Here is a 26,651-nt window from a genome sequence, read left to right as displayed (position 1 = left end):
AGCTAAGAAGGATGTAACTGGTCCTGGGTTGCTTATGTTCCAGTTCAGGGGGGACCTGACCTAGCAGTTCGGGCTGGAATGTTCCCATTGGAGAGGGATCAGGGCTGATTTGCATATGGCTGGATACATACTCAGGTGGCATGATGGGTAAAATAAGGATGGGCTGGGATAGATGTGTCCTGCGTAGTTACCAGTGGCTGAGATTAATCCAAGCATTCCATCCATCAATTTTTTGTATTCTTCGGTGCTTCCTGTGCCTGGCAGTATGCACGTGCACTGCACCGGGCCTGCATTAGGAACTGCACTCATTTTACACTTCACAATGCGGACTGTTCCTCTCTTCAGGAGCTCTATGAATGTCTCTCCGTACCCCATGTTTTACACTTTACTCCCCTCTACACGTGCAGATACTTGAACTCTTACCTCTTAGCACACCTGGGTTTAAACTACCACTCTTAAGAATTTAAATATTTAATGCATGGTAATCATTTTTTAAAATATATTTAACAAATTTAAAAAAAAAAAAATCTAATTCGACTTTAATTAAATAAATAAAAAATCTTTTAAGCATAATCACAATCTAATGTATATTTTTTATATTTAAAAATATAAAATCAATTATAAAAATTACATTTTTAAAAATGTTTATATAAAAACATAATTAAATATCTTCAGAAATAAATATGTTTTTAATGGTGGTGTCCCATCTCCGGATGTCTGCAGACCGTCGCCAGCTTATGAGCCTTCAAAACTAGCCACAGTACTCCCGGTGTAGCCTCCTTAAGTGGGCACCCAAATTGGCCTCGTCAACTGTATATAATGCTCCAAGCACATGCATATATCAACTAATACTTAAACTCCTGAACTGCACACGATACTCCAGGTGCGACCTCCAGAATTGGGTACAGAGATGTGAGGGCTCTAGAAATTTGCATAATGCTCCACGCAAGTACCCAGAACTGGGCACATTACTTGAGAAGAAACATCTCTAACCTGACCCTGTAACCCAGATGTGGCCTCCAGAAATGGCCACAATGGCCCATATGAAGCCTACTTAACTGGGCACAGGATATCAGATGTGTCTGCAAGAACAGGACACAAAACTCCAAGTGTGACTTCCAGAACTGTGCACAGCACTTCAGAAGAGGCCTCCAAATACAAAAGGTGAGGCCTCATAACCTGGCCACAAAACCCCAGATATGGCATACAGAACTAAACATAAGGCACCATACTGAGGTTCCCTGATCTGTATTCCGTACTTCAGATAAGATCTCTAGAACTGGACAAAATACACCAAAAGTGACCTCGCATACCACAAATGAGGCTTCCGGACGGGACACAGTACTCCAGGTGTGGCCACCAGACCTGGGCGCAGTGCACCATATAACATCTGTTGAACTGGTCACTAAACTTCAGATATGATCTTCAGGACTGGACACAATACTCCAGATGTGCCCTGCACAACTGGACACAATACTCTAATGTGCCCTGCACAACTGGACACAGTACTTCAGATGTGCCCTTCAGAACAAGCTCATGCCTGTGATGAGGGCTTGTAAACTGGACACCATGGCCTATTTGAAGCTTCAAGAACTGGGAAGAAAGCTTCAGATGTGGCCTCCTGAACTGGACACAATACCCCGGACGAGGCCTCCAGTCCCGGCTACTTTATTTCAGAAGTAGGCTCCAGAACTGGGCACAGTGGTCCTGGGGATATTCCAGGACTGGATTGAATACTTAAAATGAGCCCTTGCCATTGATAAGCAGAGGGGTGAGATAAGGTGTACTGCCTCTGTTTGTAGGTATCCCTCGGCACCCCATGATCATCTTTTTACACCCAAGGCCTTCTCAGAATGTTTCCACTTATTATGTCTTCGTGTGCTCCAGCTTCAGCCGCCATTCTCATGCCGCAGCTCTACATTTGGCAAACCTTTTTTCCCACTTCTCCTGTCTGCTTACTCGTCCATCTCCCTGAGAGTGAGGTGCATTCTCAGGTTGAAAGTCAGGTTGAAGACTTCCTTCCACTCAAGAAGGTTGCAGGGTGTACAGGACTCTTGTCTGGCCTGGTAAAGCAGCCAATTGCCTCACAGATGCGAGGTGACATGAGCCGAAGCTGCTTCAAGTGCATGAGGATGCAGCGCACGACACATGTAGCGCCCTAGGGGACAACATGCGTATCTCACTGCGCTAGAAGGTTGCTCCCCCCAGGACATCCTTGTTGTTGGTTTTTCCTATGACATGTTATTTTGGTTAAATAAAAGGTTTCACCACACATGCCTTGCACAATCATACACAGACTGAAGTAATAACTTGCTTCCTTGGCTGCTTTACTGGTGCAAACTCGAGGACAGCTCACCCTTGCAGCTATCCCCAAGTTCCGGAAAAACACAGCAGGAGGAAGATTCTTCACCTACCTGGTAGCCCGGACATGGAACATGCTACAACTCAAGCTCAGGCAGACCGCATCACTGAAGCAGTTCAGGAAGGATCTCAAGACCGGGCTCTTTGACTGAGCAGCAGGCCCACAAACAGCGCCTTGAGACCCTATGGGTGATTACTGCGCTTTATAAATCACTGATTGATCGACTGATTGACATAGCTCTGCCCTCGGGAAACAGAGGTTGGATAATTGGTTGAGGGGCATTTGCCAGTGTCATATAAGATCACATTGCTTTATCTGAAAATGCACACCAATCCTGCACTTCCCATGCCTGTTTAAAAAAAAAATATCCAATAATTTGTTATGTAACTCAAAGCGAGCATGTACTTTCACCTTCAGTCTGTCTTTCATCTCTGCATCCATCCAGCGGCCTAACCTCACCCGCCTAATCACAACTGTGTGAGCCAATGCTTCACGTGAAGGTGAACAAACACCTGTGGCCAGGTTACACGCAGCCTGCAGGATGTACCATCACGTTGGTGGGTGCTGGGGGGAGTGTTGATTGGGATTATTGTGCACTGTTGAAGGGAAAAGCTCTGTTTATTCAAATGGGTCCATGGACAACTTGTTGCTGACAGCTCAGTTATCTATTCCATCCGTGTATGCCACAAGACATAAACACAAACCTAAGTTTATCCAAAAACAGTACCACGGAACACTGAGGCGGCTTAATCCTGAAGCCATCTCGGGCCTCTTAAGTCCATTTACAGCCACTTCCTGCCCTTCAGCTCACTTTTGCAGCTTTTTCCTCTTGTGACGCTTTTTCGTTTTTCTTTTCCTCCGTCTTTCCCAGATATGACTTTTGCGCGCAGTAAATGCTTGAGGCAGAAAAATAAGCGCCGGCCTTTAAAACTAAGTGAGTGCCCCGTACCGGAAATAACAAGCACCAATTGATCACTGGGTGCATCCTGCTGAACACCTCAACACATTTTAAATCATTTACGGTAAACTGCAGGCCAGCCCTACTCGTTTCAGTACAAGTTCAGGGATCACACGGGGGGGTGTGGCGACCATGCAGTGAGAGAACTGAAAGGCCTCACAACTGTTTCCATTAAAAACGAGACCGTTTTACGCGCTTGTGTGGTCTGAGAGCTTCCTTTAGAGACGCCTGGCCTGCTGGGAAAGGTTTGAGCGGGAAGTCCACCCGCGGGGTGCTCCGGAAGCACCACAATGACGAAGTCACCGTCTCTCACCTGCTCGGATGGTCACCTCGGACCTCAAAGATTGGGGATGTAAAGTGACTGAAACACGCGCCTAAAGTTTTGTTACGAGAGGACCCCCCGCCCCCCCAGTCCCAGAACTCCCCCTTTCTGTTGAACACATGAGCACCCCGGCTCCCCCCACACACACAGAGTGCAGTGACCTATATGCTGTGGGGCAGACTGTCGGTGCCAGAAGGGTTGTCTGGACACACAGTGTGGGGGACTTTTTGGGCTGTTAATTGGCCTCTCTTATGGTCCGGTGGGCTGTTTTTTTGTTCAGTTCCCTGATATTACCAGAAAAGTTTCCTGGCAGCATGCACAGATGCATGAAGCCTCTCATAGCTTGGAAAATATATACACCGCGTGACTTTAACTGTCCCAATTTGAAAATACGGGCTGCTGATTTTTCAGCTAGCTCATTCGCTAATGGGGGTTTTTTATTTCGGGCCCGGCAGTGTCTCCCCCTCCACGAGAGTGGAAGAGTGTCTCCCCTTCCTGAAAAAATGCCCCCAGAACTGAAAATAAATTGGTAATAAACTTAACTTTTTTATATTTTTTCAGCACCCTGTCCCGAACCGTGTCAGGACGGGGTGGGACAGTTGCTGCTGAGTGCCAGCAGCAGGGAGCTGTGCACTTGTTTAAAGTGCGCATGTCCCTTTGGCCGGTCGTCTTGCGACGTTAGTGAAGCACAGGCTTCCAGTGCTCTTATGAACGTTGAGAGAGGCCGCTCCCACCAATCCTGATGCTGAGTTCATGCTGGTTACCAGCATGAAAGCAGCTCCAAGATTGGTTAGTGCAGTTTCCTGGGACCTGCGTTGGAGCTTCCAGGAGAGAAACAGAGATGACAAGAGGAGAGGACGACCCCGCAAGGCATGTGCAGTTTTTTTGGTATTATTACTGTACACCCCGTACCTCTCCATTGTAAATACAAGCCAGTCGCATCTTGGACCGAACCTATTTTCTGTCCTACTATGACCCTGTCTCCTGCTCCCTTCCCTCAAACTGCTGGCTAGGCACAGCAGCCCCCTTCTTCTTGACAGGGACTGCCATTGTCCCTGGAGCCCTATAACCAGTTCCTACTAGAAGCTCACTGAAATGCCAAACACCTCCTCGGTTGGCTTGGTTTGCTTTCTGCAGGTTGTGAGGTGTAAGTGTCTATATGCCAGAGTTGTAGTCCTGCTAACTACAAGTGGAAAGATCCTTTCAAGCGTAGAGCATTTATGCACTATTACAACTGAGTAAATTAAGCTAGACAACCTTGCTAATGCTCACAGGGTGTCTGGTCTATGTGAAGAAGGCAGTGTTCAATGCAGTGCCTTCACAGACTAACTCAGTTTGGTGCACTAACCACTGTGGTGGTGTGTTTCAGTGCAACTACAGGTTGGTGGTCTTAGTATGTACAGCCGGAGGCAGCTGTGGTTGCAGAGGAGCGTCCCAGCAGCCCCATGTGGTGGTTTTTGTGTGCAGCAATAAGGCCTGGACCATAGACGTATGCATGCAAGCCACGTAGGACCTTACTTATTGCATTTCAGGTTCCATGTTCTTGGATGCCATGGAATTGCCAGCTGCAGGCATGGAGCAGTCAGGCATGCAAGCCTTGTAGGACCCTACTTGGTGCATTCCAGGAGCCATGTTCTTGGATGCCACAGAATTGCAGGCTGCAGACATGGGGCAGTCCAGCCATGCAAGCCATGTAGGACCTTACTTGGTGCATTTCAGGATCTCTGTTCTTCGATGCCACGGAATTGCCAGCTGCAGGCATTGGGCAGTCAGGCATGCAAGCCATGTAGGACCTCACTTGGTGCATTCCAGGATCCATGTTCTTGGATGCTGTAGAATTGCAGGCTGCAGGCATGGGGCAGTCCAGCCATGCAAGCCATGTAGGACCTTACTTGGTGCATTTCAGGATCTCTGTTCTTCGATGCCACGGAATTGCCAGCTGCAGGCATGGGGCAGTCAGACATGCAAGCCATGTGGGACATCACTTGGTGCATTCCAGGATCTATGTTCTTGGATTCTGTAGAATTGCTTGCATTGGGCCAATCCAGAACACAGATATCCGTGCCTCCCCAGGAACACAGTATGATGTGATGGACCATGTTCGAAGAGTGTAAGGGTGCAGGTCTCAGCACAACAAAGGGACATATTGAAGGTGTAAGGAGCGCTACAGCCTTGCCACAGAAAAGCAGGAAGTGTAAGGTGCAGGGAGGTGGATTGGGGAAGGGATGCCTCGTGAAGGCCACATTACAGCAGTGGCTTACCGCAGAAGTGAATTGTAATCTTCCGTCGCTCACACGGCAGTCTGGAAGGATGTTGCTTGATGGGAAAAGTCATGAAGGGCTCTCCTCTCACGATTCATGATTTTAGGGCCAGGTTGGACATCAGTGGAAGATCTCTGGTCTTGACAACTGGGTAAGAGTGTGGCATGCAGTTGTGTGTAGTCATCAGTGCATCATGCAGTCTGTCACCTTATTTGCTTCGATTGTGCTGCTGAATAGCGTCATGAATATCATGGTCCAATAATATCGAGGACAGAATATAGAGGGGCAAAATATCGAGAGGGAAGTATAGCTTTACTATTATTCACTCCACATCTACTTACATTGAGGATATATGTAGTGTGTAGGTACATATATACAAGGCCACTGGAATTGTGCAGCAGGTGAGTACCAAATTATGCAGCAGGGTTGAGTAAATTATGCAACAAGAAAATGCAGATATGCTGCACATTTTGTCATAGTATTACTTTATCATTTTGTCAGATTCTAAGTTGCTTACACACTCTCTGGGCATTGGTTTCCCCTCATTAGTACTACTTTAACACCCAAATATAGCAATAGGCAACAGAAATGTAACTTTTCAGCATTTGTAAAGGACCTTCCATGGTGTGGTAACATGTGTCGCTGCATCTTTAGTAACTTTTTATCCGCTTGAGCTAGAAAAATTTTTTTTCCTTAAAATTTACAGATTATTCGGTAGATGATGGTTTATGTGGCAAATTCGGCAAATCTACAATTATGTGAATATCGCAGTAGCTGCACAGTTGCATAATTCCAGTGGGCCTGCATATATGTGGATTTAGGCTTAGAAAATCTAGACCTGTCTGTCAATATATATATATATTTAATATTTTGTTCTCAATATTTAGTACCATCCATATTCTGACTTCGATATTTAGTATGCACACCACTCGGTTCAGAGATCAACAGGCCCTTTTCCTCATTCTTGGAATATATTCCCTACTTCAGGGGACAGAGCCCAGCTTTCTGCTTCTCGCTCAGCCATTTCCTCTACAAAGAGCCTCCCGCAGTAGAAAGGTGAACTAGATTAGCTGGTCCGCAGTTCAAGGCTATATTCCAAAAGAGTGAAAGGTTGGGCACCAACCAAGTGGATGCTCAAATTTAAAACTGTCCCCAAACCTTGGAAAGGAATTGGTCATCATGAAGTGCATTTTACTGAAGCAGTTGGTCAACTCTAGCGAACTGAGTTATCTAAGACGTGCAGAGTGCCTCTTGTTTCGTTGGGGATGTCCGGCATCTTATAATGTCCAGTGCACATGAGTATCAGACCCAGTCTCCAGGCAAAGGGTGGCTGTTAATGGGCATCTGCTCCTTGGGCATAGTTGGGTACAGAAAATGATGGTGGCAGATGAATGAAGACCCTTGTGAAGGTCATAAGCAGTGCCCCTTCTATTCGACTCAGATCCATGTCCAGGGGACCTCTCCCATGGGCCACTGGCTGAGCTTTTCGAACTGGCTTCATCCTGGGAAAAAATAACCCAAGGACTCCTTCCTGCTGCATTGAAGAGGATGTGGTTTGGTTTCAAACCAGAAACACAACACTTGGAGACAGTGTTACATGTAGGGAAGAGAGGGGGCGTGGAGGGAGAGGAGGCGGCACAGGGGGAGAGGCCGCGGAGGGGGAAAGGGACCCTGTTCCCCTACCACTCACTCTGTGAAGCACCCTTCAAACTTCTGACACAGTATTCAGGGGGATTCTCAAATCCAAGTGCCTGACCTCCTATATAATCACTCCCCACACACACTCATTCACATGCGAGAATTATCAGGCCTTACTTTGTCAAGTTGCTCAGCTCTTATCAGGGAGCGCCATCAGACAGTATCCCCGCTTAGGGAGGCATCTACAAAGACCTGTACCCCAGACCAGCTGCCACAAGCTGTTTGGTGGTTTGACCCTTGGAATGGTTCTGTCAGAGAAACAAACTCAAATGGCCAGGGATCCTACTGAAACCGAGGGGCGGAGGGACAGGCTGGGCAAGTACAGGCAAGGCTCGCACCTGCGCCCTAACATACACAAGTTTATAGTAAAAGTCACATGACACAATTCCCCAAGCATATATGAGCAGGTGCCAAGCTGAGATGATGACAACGAGTTTCTACCACTCTCACAACTTTCACTTGTAAAAAAAAGTGTGAACCGTTTTAGGCGGAGCAAGCTATTCACGTATTTCATGCTTCGAGAGGCAAAATGCTAGGTGCTGCGACATTAGAGACTTCCTGTGTGCAATGTGAGGCCTATGTTTGCAAACAACATACAGAACTTGTAGCACCTATGAGGGAACTGTTGATATGAGCCCCCCTGCACCAGAGAACATGCGGGGTTGACCAGAATGATGAAATGTAGAACTGGATGTCGCATAGCGACAACACCAGGGACGTTCCACCCTACTCTGTGCAATGGCATGCAGAGAGGGAATGTACTAACAGCTAGACTTGGCAGTCATTTGCAGAGGTGGGGGTCAAAGTGGGATCTACCTGCAGCACAGGACCCCGGTCCTCTTCTTTGGTGACATCACTGTTGGGGAGCTACACGATTAAGTCCCCTCGCGCTCTGACAATCACATGTTGGTTTATGAAGCCACCACTCAGCATTTTAACTTTCAGTAATGATACCTATAGGAGCCCATATATATAAAGTATTTCTATGGCTGCTGAAGATGTCTGCCCTCTATTAATCTGCTTCTGGATGTCTGATCGATGAATAATACTTGATGCCTGAAGCTGGATGTTTGAGGCCTGAAAGATAATTGAGGTCTAATCCTTGACTTTTGATGCTGATACCTGACTGATGATTGAGGGCTGAACCTTGATCCGTGATGTCTGATACCTTAATAATGCTGATGCTTCATGTCTGATACCTGAAGGATGCTTAAGATTGCCACCCCGATGTTTGATGTTTGATGTCTGATAATTGTGTGAAGTATGAGGTCTGATCCTTGATGCTTGATGTCTAACACCTGGATGATGCCAGAGGTCTGGTTCATGATGCTTGAAGTCTGAGCTCCCTTTCTGTAGATGCAATGCAACTAAAAGATAAACTAATACCTGCTTGAAAGGAAAGATGTCTTCCAGCGTCCGCCTCGCTCCTGAATTTGAACCTTCTGTCCTTCTCCCTGTAGGTCGGCCATCGAGGGGGTGGAGTGCGATGTGTCAGAACTCGAGACACGCCTGGACAAGGTAAGGTTGCCATGGAAGGAGGAAGAGGGGGAACTGCGCAGGGGTGGTAGGGAGACAGCTCTGGGGTCCCAATGACCCATGCCCACCAAGAAAGACAGAGCTGGGAGTTGCTGCAACATGCACTGGGCTCAGTTATAGAGACACCTGTGATGGGAAACGGAACAGACAACGAGGACTTGAGATACCACATTCGTATCTCAAGGGTCGGAGAACAGCGTGGAAGAGTATATATATACCTATCCGCTGCCAAGACCAAAATGAGGGAGGTAATCTGTTTGTCTTTAGAGATGAGGGCAGTAGGGACCGAAGGATGGTCTCCACCAAGGAGTTTTGTAAATTATGGTAAATGTTGCACAGCGTGCCACATGACATCAGCGTCTTCACATGGTCACGCGGTGAAGAGTTGATATCACACAGTGAGCGCCAGGTGAACTGAAAACTCCCACTGAGAGTGGGTTTCCAGGTAGTCCATTACATATTTTAGAACCTCCCCTTGGCACAACCCAAAGGCGGCTTCTGAAGTCTTTTGTGCTTTAGGGCAGGAGTGGCCATCCGCTCTCTAGGGCTCATCGCCCCCTCCAGTGTCACTCCACAGGCAGCTCTGACGGTGACAGCCACACCCCCAGCTTCTCCTCTGAGGCTCCGCCTCCTCCCACACAAGGAGAAAATGTTTGTGTTTTTAAGTCTGCAGGTCTGATGTTGCATTCTCAATTTCTCTAGCCACTCAGGGTGACAGAACAGATGTAGCTTGCAGATGACTTCACTAGGATTTGTAAGGGAAGTATTGTGAGAAATGGTGAACTTTAATGCACATTTGGTCAAGAAATTCAGTGGTAACTAATATTCCTTAAAGAGCACTTACAGCATGGACTTTCAGCTATATCTCCCAAGCAATACTTTCTAAACAATGTGGGACATTATTGTTCCTAAACCACACGGTGCCAGTAACTTTGGTCAGGAGTGAAGAGAAGAACCCAAAGACACAACTTTACTTACTGCTTCTGGCCTCCTCAAAGGGTCATCTCTTGCACGTTTCATTGAACCTCATTGCAGTGGCTTATCCAGTCCAGGTTTTTCCTCACTTTTAGATGCCATACCTGGAGACCTGTTTATTACATTGCAAATTCTGCACCAACATTCAAAGAAGAAAACCTGGAGTGGATGAGATACGCACACATGGACCTGGGACATTTCAACGCTCTGCGGGATGGTTTTGACACTGTCCATTTAACACGCATTGCGGTTGAAAGAACAGGCAGAGCTTGACATGAATTGGATTTAAAGAAACCGTTACACCTAGCCCGGGAATGGGGGTTTATCCACCCGAAGGAATACTTGGCGGCCTTATGTGTTGTATTGTGTTTTTAAAGCTCATTGGGTCTTTTTTCATAAGCTCTCTTTAATTCCTTTATGCTGCATTTCTCCCTCTGTCATATCCCACAAATTAAGAAGTTGTTGAAAAATCTATAAAACACTATAGCCATGCAGGACAGTCTCCCTCTCAAACAGTGACTTGTGTTAGGAATTAGGGGCCACATGTACGAAATACAGGTTTTGCATCTCGCAACTTGCGAGTCAGAGCGACTCGCAATTTGTGAGTCGCAAAATCATATGTACAACAGTGTCAATGACACTGTTTGCGATTCGCAAGGGGGTCACAAATGACCTACCTCTTGAATATTAATGAGGTAGGTCACAATTTGTGACCCCACTGGGAATGGCTGCCCTCACAGGGATGGTGGCATGCTGGAGACAGCAGACCACCATGTCTGTGACTGGTTTTAAATAAAACAGTTTTTTTTTTTTTTAAATGCAGCCCGTTTTCCTTAAAGGAAAACAAGATGCATTTCAAAAACAAAAAATGGAAAGTTTTCTTTTAATTTTTTCAGAGCCACTTCCTGCTCTGAAAAAATGTTTTCGCTGCCATTCACAAAGGGGAACGGGTCCCATGGGAACCCCTTCGCGTTTGCAAATGGGTTAGCACCAGTTTGAAACTGGTGCTAACTGCAATTATTTTGCAGTGACAAAACAATCATACACAGGACTGCGACTCGCAATTAGGAAGGGAACACCCCTTCTAGTGATGCCTGTTTGAACTTTCTTGCAGCTTGTGAAGCTGTGCTCAGGGATGGTGGAGACGGGCCGGCAGTATTGCACAAACAGCAAGTTATTTGTCAATGGAATCCGTGAACTCTCCCAAACCTCCGGCGATGACACCATGCTGAACGTAAGTATGATGTGGAGACTGATCTCCTTTCCAGCTGAGGTTTCGGGTTGGCTGGGGGCGCCCAGGTGCCTCAGTGTTTCCTGATGTCTGTCTTCTCTCTCACCCCCTGAAGGAGAGCTTGGAGAGGTTCTCCAGTGGACTGAATAAGATGACTGATAGCCACAAGGTAAGCAAGCTGACTGGACCACTGGAGGACAAACCGAGGTGAGGCGTGGAAGAGACTGGGTGGGCAGAGAGGGATAGGTCCTTCATTTCAAACGCGGACAGGGATAACGCCTCAGTAACAGATTGGGGTGTGTAAGGAGACCTTTGGTCTGGTTTATCTGAGTGAAGAATATGTAGAGGTAAGGAACTGGTGTGCTGTGACTTGACTGTATGAATGAGCATGAAAACGTTGAGGCAGAGTGCAGGAGACGAGGTGTGAAGTGGAGGAGGACTGGAGAGTCATTTGCAGAAGGGAATCCAAGGAGGCGGTTGGCTTACATGTGGACACATGGTGAGATGCTCAGAACGGGTTTGGGAGCAAATGATAATGTGCAGATGGAGAGGTAGACTACTAAGTAAAAGAGAGGTACTGGAGGTAACGGGGTTTGTGGACGGATGTGGACGTAGATGGGTCATTGTGGATGGGCAGTTTCATTGAGATTTGCGGTCTAAAGTAGTTTCTGAGAGATGGATGCATAAATAGATGGGTGGGACAAGGCTGGGCACTGCTGCATGATCTGGGTTTTCGAGAAAGAGAAGGTGGAAGGGTGTGCAAATGGAAATAGAATATTGTTTCTATCAATATGTAAGCAAGAACTGACCATCTATGTTCTCTGCATTTCAGGATCTGTTGGAAACCACACAAGACTCTTGCAGGTTGCACCTGCAAACCCTAATCAAGGAGTAAGTATTGGTGGCCAGCAGTCATCTTGTATTAGGAAAGAAGGCATGCCTGGCAGTGCAGCAGTGGGCTGTGGGCTGATGCTAATGCATCCATTGGCAGAGAGAAGACTTTTGAAATTGACTTAATACGTTTTTGGTGGGTTCTTCAGAGGCAGGTTGGCAGTCAATTTGTATCTGGGTCTTTAAATTTTGGTTGGAAGTGGTGGGCTATCGAAGACCTCTCCAAACACAGTTCTTGAGGATAAAACTTTGTAGTAGGGCCCAGGATGCACTAGCTTGTGCCGTAACTCCTTGCCCACATGGTTCGACTATCCAGATGTTTTAGGAGCATCTTGTAGTTTTACTTCTCCCATAGACAATCTATCTCTTCTGCATCTTGGGCATCATAGCCTTTGCTTGTGCCTCTTATGGTGCCCAAGTAACTAATAAGTGGCAAACAGCATAACCAATTCAGATCAGGTGTCGCATCGTGTGCTATGGAACAATCACAGGACTTGGTTGAAATACTGCAAAAGTACAGTGAGGATGATCCTCCAAGTGCACTCTAGATCCCAACGAGATGGTTCTTTGACCACATTCCCATGCTCAGCGCACAAAGTTTTGGCCTGTACTCCAAATCCAGTTATAATAAATCCAAAGTCTCCAAAAGTGTATGTTCAAGACAGGCCAATGGGAAGCAGCTTTGGCTGGTTTTTGATTTCCTTCCTCAAGTTGGCTATGAGCTGCCAGCCATTTTTAAAAGCTCAGGAGACTCTGTGAATGAGACAATGGTATTACTTCTCCCCAGGTGGATCATGAAATGTTTAGTTCCTGAGCCTCGTCTAAGTGGTCCTTGTGGCCTTTGATGTCATGAGCTTGTTTTCTGTAGATAAGGCAAGATACTGTGTTGATTTATTTCCTACGTTGATCCAAGTGGAAGACACAGTCAAGAGAGGAAAGCAAGCCAACGCAGGGGAAGATAGGAGTTTGATCGAGCTGGGAATTTGCTGGATCGTATGAAATCACTAAAGTACTCACAGGATGTATCCTTGCCTTCTGCACATGCACCTACCTCTTCCAATCTCATGTTGTGAAGCCTCTGTAGTGAACACCCTGGCTGGTTCACTTGTCTTCATTTAGTTTTCCAATTCATGAACCCCCGACCCACTTTTTAGGGACATCAAGAAGTTCAAAGACACGAGGAAAGACTTTGACAAGAGCAGCGAGTCGCTGGAGGCTGCGCTACAGCATAACGCAGAGGTGCCACGGAAGAAGCAGCATGAAGTGGACGAAGCCAGTGGAGCTCTACAGACTGCACGCAAAGCATTTCGTGACAAGGCCTTGGACTATGTGCTGGAGGTGAGAGCATCACTGTCAACACTGATACCCCACTACGGAAGTGTTTGCTTGTCACCTGTATTTTTCTCCATGGCTATCCCCGTTCACTTTTTTGGGTATACCTGCCAATTTTCCTCGTATATTTGGGTGTCCCTACCAAACTCTCCCTTCCATGTTTGTAGGTATGTGCGTGATATTTGTATAGCTGAAATGCAGCAGCGTGCTTCATAGAGTCAAAGGCAATGTCTACGAGGGACTTCCTGCATCGTGATGTAGTGTTCTTTAAAGAAGTGTGTTTTCAGCCCTTTCTTGAATTAGAGCAAGGTTGGAGTGGTCCTGTTAAATAGTTTTATTGTTCCAGATCCTGGATGGATAAACCGAGAAGACCTGCTGCCCATCTTATTTCTGTACTGCACTTATTTCCTCTCCCGTCTGCTGGGGACCTGGATGCAGATGTGCTTAAAGTAACTAAGGGCCAGATGTATCAAAGAGTTTTACCCATTCTGTCTCTATGGGAAAATATGTTCATAAATATGGCCCATAGTGAGTTCTCAGCCACATACGCACAGGTGCGAGTCATGATGGCTTTGTAGACGATGCAGTCGGTTATGAAGAAGGTGTGGTTTGTCAAGAGTGTGTCAATAGAGTTTCATCAAAGTGGGAGTGATGTCATATTTCTTAATGAGGTAAAATGTCCATAACTTCACAAGGGTTGGGGGACATTGTGGTGTTTGGGAGCAAAATGTTTCCACCACGTAGGTGCAACCGTAGGAGGACTTAAACACAGTTCTGGAGTCACTCTTTGGTAGGAGTGGTTTTACTTTTTTAGTAGAGCGAGCTGGTCCGACCGTCTTAGTTGTCTTGGCGATGTGTTGCTTGGGGATGAGGTCGGTGTCCAGAATGAATTGAGTGACTTGAAATAGGGTGAAAGGTGGCATTGAGACCTTCCGAGTTCATGTGCTGAGCCACATGTGAACTAGTTGTTAGATGTTGTTCCTAGGGAATATCAGGAATTCTGTTTTCATGGGGTTAAGCTAACAATGGGTGCTGGACATCCAGGACTGGGTGAGGTGCAGGCAGTGTTTGAGGTGCTGGATATCTGGAGTAGAGAAGGCTTTGAGGCAGAGTTGCGTGCTACTGGCTTGTTGGTTTATTTTCCACGAGGGTATCCCCAATGCCATCTCCGCGTTTCATTGGTATCCCAGCCACTCTTCTTCTTCTCTGTTTATATCTCTGCCACCTACGCCCCTTCCTTATGTATAAACATTCCTGCCACTCTGTCCCTTATTCTAGCACAGGAATATCTGCTCCCCATCTCCCTTTCTTTGAGATCGTGGCCTCCACATCTCCACCATCCCCTTTCTCCTGGCTGCCCTCCTCGCACTCTTCCCTTTTCTTCTTTATGGGTATTCCGGCCTCTGCTTTTATTCCTTTATGGTTATCCTGGCTCTTTCCCACCTATTCCTCCTGGGTGGTATCCCAGCGACCGTCTTCCTTCCTTCTAGATGATGGTCACTGCGCCTCCTCAGACCCCTTTCTCCTAGATGTTATCCCTGCCAGCCCTCCATCCTTGTTATTGATATAACTACACCCTCTGCACTTCCATCCACACAAGTTTTACTACCACCTTTCCCTGGTATCCGCTTTCCTCTCCTTTCCTTTATTGGTACCCTGCCACGGCTCCCCTTCCCTCTGCTGGGGTACCACTGGCACACGTCTGTGTTCCTCCCTTCCCCGTCTACTTCCCACCTTCCCACCCATCTCCTCTCGCTCCAGACTGGTATCCTGACCCTTTGCCACACACCATCCTCCAGCCGTGTGCCTTCCCCATCTCTGCTCCCGCTTGGCAACCTCTGGCACCTCTTTCATTCCTTTAGGGTTGGCTCGACTCCATGCTTCTGCCCGGCTGGCTTCCTGGACCTCCCCCTTTCCCCAACACTCCCCCCTCAACTTTGGTGTCACCTCTGATAAGCCTCTCATTCACTGCCCTTCCTCCTGTGTGCCTTCACCTACTCCAGAACTTGAGCACCACTGATTTCCTTCCATTTCTTGAAGATATGCCCACCTCGCACCTCCCAATAGGCGTATCATCTCGGAGAATGTCCTGCATTGTAGCACACATCACCCAAGGAATCGCCTTTCACTGTCCTGGTACAGCCCTTATTGTCGTCTTGCTTGGTTCCCTCTGCCTTTGCTTCAGTGGGTATATTTGCCAGTCGCTGCCAGTTCGTGAGTTGCTCTTAAACATGGGCTCTTAGATGTAATTGCACGCTTCCCCGTCCACAGCCTGATGCAGTAGATGAAAGTGCACACAGCTTTTTACCCACCAAAGTTCCTGCGCTGAAGACCAATCTTACAGGTAAGTAACTTTCCAAAAGGCAGTTTCGTTGATTTATTTAAACAGGAAAAACTCAACCTCTACCTTCTTTTGATTTTCAGATCAACTCCATCCAGTCTAAGAAGAAGTTCGAAATCCTGCAGTTTGTGAGTTTGCCTCTGTCTTTTTCAGACCAGGTGGGGAGGGTTGGGTGGGACATGTTCATTTAAACTGAGGGGAGATCTGAGAGGCTAGAGGGATATTGAGAGATTAGGATATCATATCTCTGTGTCTGTGGTTAAGGAACACCAAAGCTCCATTCTGCGCCAGAGGTGTCGCAAGGCTCTTTCCAGAACCCAGTGCTTGCGGGCGGGGTCGAAGACCCCAGAGGGCTGTGGTGGGAGTCTCTGCCAGTCCCCCCTTATAACTTGCTTCTGTTTGACCGCTCTCCCTTGGTCTCTTGTGCCTCCCTCATCTCTTGCCCTTTCGTCCATTGTCCTCCTTTCTCATTATTCTTGACTTTTCTCCTTTTGTTGTTGTTTGCAGTTGCATTGTTTTCTGCTTCAAACTCCTCCCTTCTCGTTGATGTTCTTCCCCCTTTTGTTCCATCCTTGTTCTCTGCTGTTTTCTTTTTGACCTGCTGCCGGTTTCTGAGGGGAATATCTCCATTGATCCCTCTCTACCCAGAATCCCCATTTGAACCCTCTTCACTGTCTGATGTTGTCTACATTGGTGCCCCCAGCTCTTTCTTCCTTTCTGGCCTTCTTTGGGATGTCACTGCTCTCTTATATGTCCCCCCTTTTGACTCCTCACTGTAGTGAATGTAGTCTAAACCTTTGGTATACGTTTGCTCTCTCCCTTCACCTGCTTTTTTATATTCTTCCATCTACGGCTCTCCCCATTTGACCTCCCTGCTCCCTTATGTACTTTTTCTTTGTTCCTTAAATGATGTTCCTCTTTGGTGCTTATCTGCTTCAGATGTTCTTCCGCTTTCGGTCCCTCCTTGCTCCCTGGTGCCCTTCATCCCTTGTCCCCATCTTCCTCTCCATGCTCACCCTTTAGTCCCTTTTTGCCCTCAGATGTAGTTAGTCCCTCCCTCCTCTCTGATGTCACTTCTTTTCTCCATCTCTGCCAGATGCTCAGCTTCATGGAGGCCCAGTTTTGCTACTTCCAGCAAGGATATCTGGCCCTGCAGGAGCTGGAGAAGTATCGGCAGGACCTGGCTGCCCAGGTAGGTGGATGTGATGGTGTCCGAGAACACAGAAAGGCCCCTGCCTCTGGCTTTCTACCACCAGAGAAACACTGTGTCTGCTCCCCTTGGTAACACACTCTGAAGGTGTCTGAAGATGGACGGGCCACTCCCTCTGTGACAGGTCTCCTCCCCCTACAGTAACACCCAATTGTAGCATCCTCCCCAACCTGGATACCCGCCACTAAATACGCCACACACGGAGCACACCCCTCTTCATTCGTCTACATGTAACCGCAAACTCAACATTTTAAACCTGCATTCACTTCGCCATGTTCTAACACTTACGTCAGAGCTTGCCCTTTGCATTGCGCAGTGTGAGATGGCCGTCCAAACACACAGGCGCACTTAGGTGCACTCTTCCCCGCCACCTCCCGTAGCCCAGCCGTGCTCCTCCCCGTTCTTCTGACTGAGCCAGCAGATAAAAAATAATACGATAATTGAACTATCGCTTTATTTTTCATCTCCTAGCTCTTGGCCAGGGGGCGACGCTCTTCCGCCATTGCGGGGGAGCCACCCCTGCCCCCACTTATCATATCCTTGCAAACCCCACACAAAGATGAACTGCAGCACTCCGAGACATCCAGGTTTATTCGCCGAAGTTGTACTTCAGTAATACTTTGTGGCTAACCAGCAAACCTTCGTCATATTAAATTACAGTGCCCCATCCCCCCTAAAAATACAACTCCTAAATCATTGTCAGGAAAGAAATCCTCGACATGCATTTCTTTGTTCACAAAAGACTCCAAAACCTTCACATCAAAATGAGGAGGATCTCATATGCTGTACCGTACTGTAATGATAGTCACAACAATTCTCAAAAATTTGCAGTCAGAGAAAGAAAAGTGAAGTGAATTATGTGACAAGCTTTCTGGGGTACAGGGAGTGTGAAAGGAACGGCTGCAGAATATCATTTTTTAACACACAACAAAATGTACACACCTGTTAATTAACTTAACACATTTACTGGTTGTGACAGCAAAAATAAAGCACTTTTTTTTTCTAATTCTGAAGTGTGACGGAAACAAAGATTTTAATAGATTAAAAAAAGATCAGGACGCTTCGAGACACTTTAGTGTTGCACAAATGATTGTCACTGAAACCCGATTTCCACGCATTATGATTTGTGTGCAAAATAGTTTTACCAGTAAAACTGTATGTGCAAATCTAGTAGCCGCCATTTCAAAGGAAAATGTGCTGTCTGTAAGTAGCATAGTGCTTTAGTTACATCAAAAAATGGCCCTCCTCGCGTCATTGGAGTTAGGTGAATAGTGGAAGTTTTCTGTTCTAAAACTTGTCTCATGATTTTTAAAAAGTTTGGGAAGCACCACAGGCATAGGTAGGGGGCGTGCAACAGTCTGCTTTTGCAAACAGAAGGAAAACATTTGAAGGGACACTTTACTGTTCATCCTCCCTCTAAACTTACATGTTGTGGGGTGCTGCAGCACCCCTCGTTCTAGCATCACTTTTGAGGCATCCTCTGGGGTACATTTGAGAGGGCGCTATGGGATTCTATTAATTTGACGAGGGCTGTGATGGCATTCTGTACTTTGGAAACTCATTGAAGACATGGTAATTCTGGAATAATTCAGGGAGATATGGAATTGTATACATTTCAGAGGGATTTAGTGTGACCTGTTTGAGGAACAGGTTTTAGCATTATAGCATATAAAAAGCTATTTCCTGGGACGCCGGGTGTTTCACAGCGCACCGGAGTGATGGGGGCGATGGGGACAAGCGATGGGGGCGCCCGGGGAGACTCCCCCGTGTTCAGGGGGGTCCCGGCTGCCCTCCGAGGCCCGGGACTCTGCGCCGGAGGAGGCGGGGCGAGCGCTTCCTTCCCGGCCGGAGCTCAGGACCAGGGGCCGGACGTGGCAGAGCGGAGGCCGGAGCGGGACAGAGATGTCCGGAGGGGCCGAGGGCGGACGGGCCGGGGCGAGGGGACGCTCCAGGTGCGTGGTGGAGGGTTCGGGGCGCCGCGGGTTTAGGGGAGACGTGGGGAGGGGGGCAGCGGCTGTCTGGGGATAACTTCGGGAACAGACGGATAACTTGTGAGGAAGACACAAAAATGAAAAAAAACGGGATGGGCGCCGGAGAGGGGAGGGAAAGGTAACACTTGGGGGTAGAGAGGAGTATCTGGGAAGCTGGTTAGGACCCTGAGGACAGTGGGGAGGCGGAGAGGTACTCAAGGGAGACGGTGATGAGGGGAGAGTGAGACCGTATCCTCAGAGGTACAGCTTCAGTCCCTTGAATGGGAGAGTACCGGTACTTCTACACATAAGCAGAAGTGCTATGCTTTGAATGTGGCAGTACCAGTACTGTTGATGTTTGAAAGGGACAGTACCAGTCCTTCTCGGCAGGGCTCAAGTGCATGGACTGATTATGTAACGGTACCAGTACTGTTCAGATTTGAAAGGCCATTATTGTTACTTCTCAGCAGGGCTATTATTCTCTGTCCATTGAGGTAACAGTACTGCTGTGCTTAACAAGAGAAAGTGTCAATAGTTCTCAGTAGGCGCTGCTATACTTTGAATAGGACAGTACCACTTCTTCTCAACAGGGTATTTGTGCCTTGGATAGGACAGTACCACTTCTCAGCAGGACTTATGTTTTGAATAGGACAGTATGGCTTCTTCTCAGCAGGGCTTTGAATAGGACAGTACTGGTTCTTCTCAGCAGGGCTTTGAATAGGACAGTACCGGTTCGTCTCAGCAGGACTCCCATACTCTGAATGGGACAGTACAGGCAGGGCTCTCATGCTTTGAATAGGACAGTACCGGTTCTTCTCAGCATAGATTTGAATAGGACAGTACTGGTTCTTCTCAGCAGGATTTATGCTTTGAATGGGACTGTATGGCTTCTTCTCAGCAGGGCTTTGAAAAGGACAGTATCTGATATTTTCAGCAGAGATTTGAATGGGACTGTAATGGTTCTTCTCAGCAGGGCTTTGAATAGGACAGTGCCGGTTCTTCTCAGTATAGATTTGAATAGGACAGTACCGGTTCTTCTCAGCAGGATTTATGCTTTGAATAGGACAGTATGGCTTCTTCTCAGCAGGGCTTTCAAAAGGAAAGTATCGGATATTTTCAGCAGAAATTTGATTGGGACAGTACTGGTTCTTCTCAGCAGGGCTCCCATGCTTTGAATGGGACAGTACCGGTAGGGCTCTATGCTCTGAATGAGACAGTGTCGGTTCTTCTCAGCGGGACTTTGAATAGGACAGTACTGTTTCTTCTCACCAGGGCTCCCATGCTCTGAATGGGGCAGAGCTTTGAATGGGACAGTGCCGGTTGTTCTCACCAGAGGTTTGAATGGGACAGTGCCGGTTCTTCTCAGCAGAGCTTGGAATGGGACAGTGCCGGTTCTTCTCAGCAGGGCTCCCATACTCTGCATTAGCAGGCATCAGTCCTGCTGTGCTTTGAACTGGGCAGTGCGCGTACACAGGGCTCCTCTTCCCTGAAAGGGACAGTATGGCATCAGCGATGCTTGCCAGGTGGGGGGCTGTATTTTGATTTTGGAGGTCCGTCACTTCTGAGTCGGGGACCAGTGCCTTCTATGGGACCGAGATAGCGCTTTGAGTGGGTTGGGAGAGTACCGGCGCTTCTTAGACGTTACGTCACTGCCATTGGTCTGCCAGGGTTCCGGGGTTTCCACCGCGGTCCGCCAGTCGGATTCAGCTTGTGATGACGTGTATCGGTGCTGTGTTAGGTGTGCGAGACGCTCGGTCAGTGCCTTCTGCTGGTATGTTGGTGTCTAGTATTTTTATGCGTTAATACTCTTGTGATACTCGAGAGTCAAATGTGTGGCGTATGTGTGCAGTGGTGGACCCGTCACAGGAGTTATTCAGTGTAATATTTGTGTGCTGTGTTTCCTATTAATGGGCGCTACTGAGAGCCACGTCACAACCGCCGCTGTGGCACATTTGTGCTGTGATGTGGAAGGTGCGGTCTAATGTGTGAGTGGTGGCATGTTCTGGAAAACCGCGCCAGTGCGTGGCTCGAGGCCACCTGTGTCCAGCCCTCAGATACCCTCTGAGCGCCTTCTAAGGACGTGTAGTCAGGGCAACTCTGATTAAGCGGCGGGGAGCACTAGATTATGCGGCAGGGTTGACTAGATTATGCGGCAATAAAAGGCAAATTATGCAGCATAAGGCGGCGCATTTTTTTTATAGCATAACTTCATGGTCTTGACTTTTTTACACGTGGTAATACTGTCTGGGCAGAGATTTCACCTCATCAGTATCAGTTTACCAACAAAATACAGAAATAGGCAACTGAAAGATGACCAGTTTACATTGGCTAAGGCCCTTCCGCTGCATGCAAATATATGTCGCTACATTTTTAGTAGCTTTTGATCCACTTGAGCTAGAAACATTTTTTTCGTTAAAATCTGCAGATTATGTAGCAAATTATGACTTGTGTGGCATATGCGGCAAACCATTATTATGCAAAAAAAAACCACAATGGCCGTGGAGTCGTATAATTCCAGCGGCCCTGCTTGTAGTCTTGGATTAATTCGAGTGAACCCTTCGGAGCATCGCATAGACTGCAGAGGGCTGTAAAAGGAAAGCCACCGCGGGGAAACGAGCTGTCTTTGTGACGAGGGGTCATCTGGTCACCCCGTGTAAACCAGAGATAACCAGCATTCCTCTTTTTCCAGCGCGCACAGCAGCGAGCTTGGCTAGTGTCAGGTAGCCGCTGCCTTGGAAAGTGTAAGTTGGCGCACTGAGGCTTTTCTGCTGAACACACACTCGTCTGCTTCCTGTTTTTCTCTGAATTTCCGCCTCTGGTGTCCGCTGACTCACCAGGCGCCCCGTGCCCAGTTGTCGCAGAGTCCTGTTCAGGTGGAGAGGTGGCTGGGGGCCCTGGAGGTGGTTTACCGGGCTGGCCTGTTTAGGGTGCAAAACGTGGACTCCACCAGGAATCTGTTCTCACAAATCTGACCGCATTAAAACTCACACAGGCCACTTCAGCCCACTCTCTTCCCCTCATGGCTCGATACAAATCCCAACTACCCTCCCGGATCAGCCAGATCAGAAAGACAACAGCTTCGCCCTGAGCTGCATGCTACACAATTGTCATTCTGCGGTCAAACATTCTTACGCTTTCAGACTCGATTCTGACCCATAACCTTGACATCCTGATCCTCACGAAAACATGGCTGAATGCCTCATCTAACCATGCTCTTGGCCTTCTACCTCCAAACTACTCCATTTTGCAGCGCAACCGGGAAGTTAGACACAGTGGATGTTTCGCACTTATTCACCGAAACTCCCTGAAATGCCGAACCCTCTCAACGACTCTTGTAGCCTTCGAAAGCTTGTTGGTGGAACTGTCCACATCCACTTCTCCCATACTCATACTGAATGTAATTTACCATCCACCGGGTCAAACAACACCTTCATTGAGGAATGCGTTGATTTCTTCACTTCCCAAGTTAGCAGCTCAACTAGACAAACAACTAAACATGGGTCAAATCAATCTGCTTTAAAAAAAAAAAAAACTCTTGATCTACAGAACTTGAACAACTACCGCTCTGTCTCTCTACATTCCAATTTTTAGGCAAAATCATAGAAAGCTGCGTTGTGTCCCAACTGCTTCACATATCCCAACAAACAACCTCCTAGACACTCTTGAGTCAGGTTTCCGCTAGAGTCACAGTACAGAAACTGCAATCCTCCAAATAGTCAATGACTCCCTTAGAATCCTCGCCTCCAGCAACTCCTGTCTCCTGGTCCTCCTGGATTTATTTGCCGTATTCGACACTGTCACTCATCATGACCTCCTTCGTATTCTTGAACTATGCATGGGATGTGGAGGAACGGTCCTCAACTGGTTTTCCTCTTACCTATCCAACTGTTCCCAAATTGTGAAAATAGGTGACTCTTTCTCCAGACTAGACAGCGTTCACCAAAGTGTCCTCCACGGTTCGATCCTCTCTCCAACTCTCTTCAGCCTCTACCTAGAACCACTATGTTTGATGTTTAGAAATTCAGGGATTATTCTCCACCTCTATGCCGACGATTCCTAAACATGCATGAACATCTAATCCCCAGACTCTCAATTATTCATAATTGAATGTCTAACCACCATTTATCACTCAAGCCAACTAAAACAGAATTTCTTTTGATCTCACCTGAGAAAGCAAAAAAACATGTACAAGAATGGATGGCCAACCTCGCTGCCTTCATTGGCCACCCTGCAGTTGGCACGAGTACCAGATAACCGGAATCACCCTGGACTATCGTCTTAATTTCCACTGCGACATAGCATCTATGGCCAAATGAACATGACATCAATTTAGACAGCTTTGGGGCATCAGAAAAATGAGTCCGGTACAGGACCTCAAAACAGTAGTTCAGTCTCTTGGTGTCTCTAGACCAGACTATGGAATTGTCCCTTTCTCAGGCATTCCCAGAGTTCACCTAGGCCTTCTGAGATGAACCCTACATGCTGCAGCATTCTTCGTTGTAGGTCTTAAGAAATTTGAACACATTTCCCCCTGCCATGATAACCCTCTAATGGCTCCCAGTGAAGCTCGGGCCCAGTTCAAAATTGGTTGCATCACCCACAGAGCGCTGCACTCCTCTGCACTCGGCTGTCTAAAAACTGAAAATCTCTGGAACAAACAGGGGTTCCAGAAATCCCAATCCCTGACTCCCCCACCTTCAGGCGAGTCTGATACATGAGTCAGACCTTCTCTGGCAGCGCCATCTAGAATCTGGAACTCTTTGCCTCCCTCACTCCGTTTAACCACCTGCCTAGCAACCTTCGAAAAGGACTTCAAGCCCCTCCTATTTGATAGACATCTTGGTTAATTCACCCTCGACCAATGCATTCTGATCTGCTTCGTTTAGCTGTTCATGTTCTCTGACCTATTGTTGTAACTGTCCCCTGTGGTAATTTCTGTAACTCAGTATTCTGTGTTGTAAAGCACTCTGACACCTTTGGGCCATGTCTGTGCTATATAAAATTGCAAAAATAAATAAATAAATAAAAATATGTGCTCACAAATAAGTCCCAGCAAAGGACTCCAGTGAAGGATACTGCAAACTCTGATGGTGATGATTTGGTAATGGATGGTATTCCGTAGTCTAGACCAATCAGCGATGGTAGCTGACAGTGCTACTTATGGACTGCTCACACTGACTGGTTATTTGAGGTCCACACACAAAGCGACTTGCCCAATAGTCAATGATTTGCCTTTGTAGATACAGTCCATTGGTGATTGACCTCTGTCGATCACACCACCTGATGATTGGCCAGTGAAAATCTCAACCAACCAGTGACTGTTTCTGAAAGCTTTACCACCCAATGATTGGTCATAAAAAAAAAATGCCAGCCCATGATTGGTCACAGTCCCTATTGATCACTCCACTGTCATTGGCCAGTGAATGGTCCCTTGAATCCTACCAGTCAATGACCGTGACAACAAAATGTATTAGTCCATGATTCGCTTATCCAGGCTTCCCCAGTTAGCAGTTTATACTTTTTTGTGTTCTATCCTGTGTCCTTACACCCTCATCATGGTATCAGAGGTCACTAATAAACTGTACTGTGGAGGAATCAGCCTGTTAAACCGCATGAGGCATTGCTTCATCACGTAGATATTACTTTCTTTAGTATTTATGAATCATTGATTGGCTACAAAAAGTTGTGCATGCATAGCAGAGCAATGAGTCCTCCAAAGGTGGGTCTTTGCAGATGCCCTTTGTGGTGGTGACCAGTGCGGGTCCTCAACGGGAGGATGGAGAAGAGCTTTCATTCCATGGCTACAGGCCGCCCCCAAGGCTTTGTTGATTTTAGGATGGAGGAAGGTCCCCTGCATGGCTCTGGAGACCACATGCCCTCACCTTAAGTTCCTTGTAGTAAGATATGTAGATTTTTTAGGCCAGCCTCCATGCACAAGACAGTCATGCATGTTTGCCTGGAGGCTTTTTGTGACACGTATTTAAAGCCCAGAGCCAGGTTTTGCAGTCTGGAAGGCCACACTAGGTGTACTTTCCTTACCCAGCATCACCTACGCCTGCTCCCCAGGCTGAAGAGGTTTGTCAGTGGTGGCAAGTCAGACCTAGCTACCATTCTACGCTAGGACGAGTCACTTACCGGCCAGTCTTGCACTTTTTAAATTAGTCTGCGGTCCTCTGTATCTGGGTACTTCCCCGCTGTAAGTGGGTTATGAATGGCACGTGTATAGAGGATGTGCAAGGAGTGTGTGTGACACATGCAGCCTTACTGGAATCCATTTTGCTTTTCAAGACAGCAATGTAAAGTGCAGACCTTGTCCAGGATATTCCACAAATCATTGGTAGTAAAGTGCAGACCTTCTCCAGGATATTCCAGAAATCCTTGGTGGTAAAGTGCAGACCGTCTCCAGGATATTCCAGAAATCCTTGGTAGTAAAGTGCAGTCTGTCTCCAGGATCTCCCAGAAATCCTTTGTAGCGGGTCAGTCATCTGGGTGTGCGCAAGAGAATAAAGATGGTCCTTTGAAGCTTACGGAGTTCCCTTATCCTTTCCTTTGCCATTGTTCTCTGGATGGAGTGACTCCCAAAAGTTAGCAGGTAGCTAAAGGACAGCCTCCCTGTATTTTGTGTCCTTGTGTTGTCTTTCCTTTAACCAGAGACTCCCAGTTCCACCCCACCTTCCTGAAAGCACCTGACAACTAAACGTATTGAGGGAACAGTCTGAGTGGAATAAGCAAAAGGCAGGAGCTGCCTAGGACACATCTCATAGCTGACTTTTGGAATACAAACTACCCTCTGCAACTCTGGTATTCAGATAGGATCAGAAATTATCAGCCAGTGAGCCAAGATTTCTCTGTCAGAATCCAGGGTCTCTGCACCAGTAGACACTGAAAAACTCTTTGAGCTCCAGGGTTGGGGTAACTATCGCTAACTTTCCAACCAGGTACCGGGCAGGAGAACTTGAGAGTGCTACAAGCTTAGGAGGAGAGGCTGCCTTGACTCTGTTTTGCTGTAAAGAGTTGCCCGGCTGCCCCAGAGGGGCCTTGTGGGGGTTCTTGCATGACAAAGACACTGCTCAGAAGAAGGGCTATACAAGAGGAGAAGTGGGATGAACTGAAGCTGCCCATGCAACATAGGTAATGAGCTGGAATGTTCTGCCAAAGCAGAGGCCTATGGGCCCAGATCTGTTCTCCTGTATGGACCCGGAATTAATGGGTACTATGGTACTCAGCAATGGGCAAGTACTTCCGAATTGACTGAGCACCAAGAAACAGAGCCAGAGGAAGTGACACACCGAGGGAGAGGACTTTGACCTCTCAGGAGTACTCATCGCCATATTACGGGGTTGGCAAGTAGCTTCTTTGGGTGATGGATTTGGGTGATTGGCCTGAAGAAGAACCCAAGCTGCAAAGTCCACTGGACTGTGAGTACCACAACCACGGTACCAACAGTACTGTTGTGCTATACTTGATTCAGGATGCACATAGACACTTGTCAAAGACTGTGACCATATCGACTTGGCCGGGGATAAGGATGCTGCCATCACCGCTCAGTGGGCCATGTTGGCAC

The 26,651-nt window shown here is 47.4% G+C and overlaps 1 protein-coding gene across 2 annotated transcripts in view; it reads left to right on the top strand.

The window, feature by feature from the left end:
- The window catches only part of ACAP1 (ArfGAP with coiled-coil, ankyrin repeat and PH domains 1), a 100,967-nt gene that overhangs the window by 37,828 nt on the left and 36,488 nt on the right, over nucleotides 1-26,651 (top strand). For both annotated transcript variants that reach the window (XM_069215501.1, XM_069215502.1), the window contains exons 2-8: nucleotides 9,062-9,119; nucleotides 11,227-11,346; nucleotides 11,459-11,512; nucleotides 12,176-12,234; nucleotides 13,389-13,572; nucleotides 15,991-16,035; nucleotides 17,004-17,099. In XM_069215501.1, the coding sequence (XP_069071602.1) occupies nucleotides 9,062-9,119; nucleotides 11,227-11,346; nucleotides 11,459-11,512; nucleotides 12,176-12,234; nucleotides 13,389-13,572; nucleotides 15,991-16,035; nucleotides 17,004-17,099 (616 nt within the window). The remainder of the gene's footprint in view (nucleotides 1-9,061; nucleotides 9,120-11,226; nucleotides 11,347-11,458; nucleotides 11,513-12,175; nucleotides 12,235-13,388; nucleotides 13,573-15,990; nucleotides 16,036-17,003; nucleotides 17,100-26,651) is intronic.

The sequence above is a fragment of the Pleurodeles waltl genome, chromosome 12 (assembly GCF_031143425.1).
Source record: "Pleurodeles waltl isolate 20211129_DDA chromosome 12, aPleWal1.hap1.20221129, whole genome shotgun sequence".
Lineage (NCBI taxonomy): Eukaryota > Metazoa > Chordata > Amphibia > Caudata > Salamandridae > Pleurodeles > Pleurodeles waltl.
This window is presented reverse-complemented; position numbering and strand designations above follow the sequence as displayed.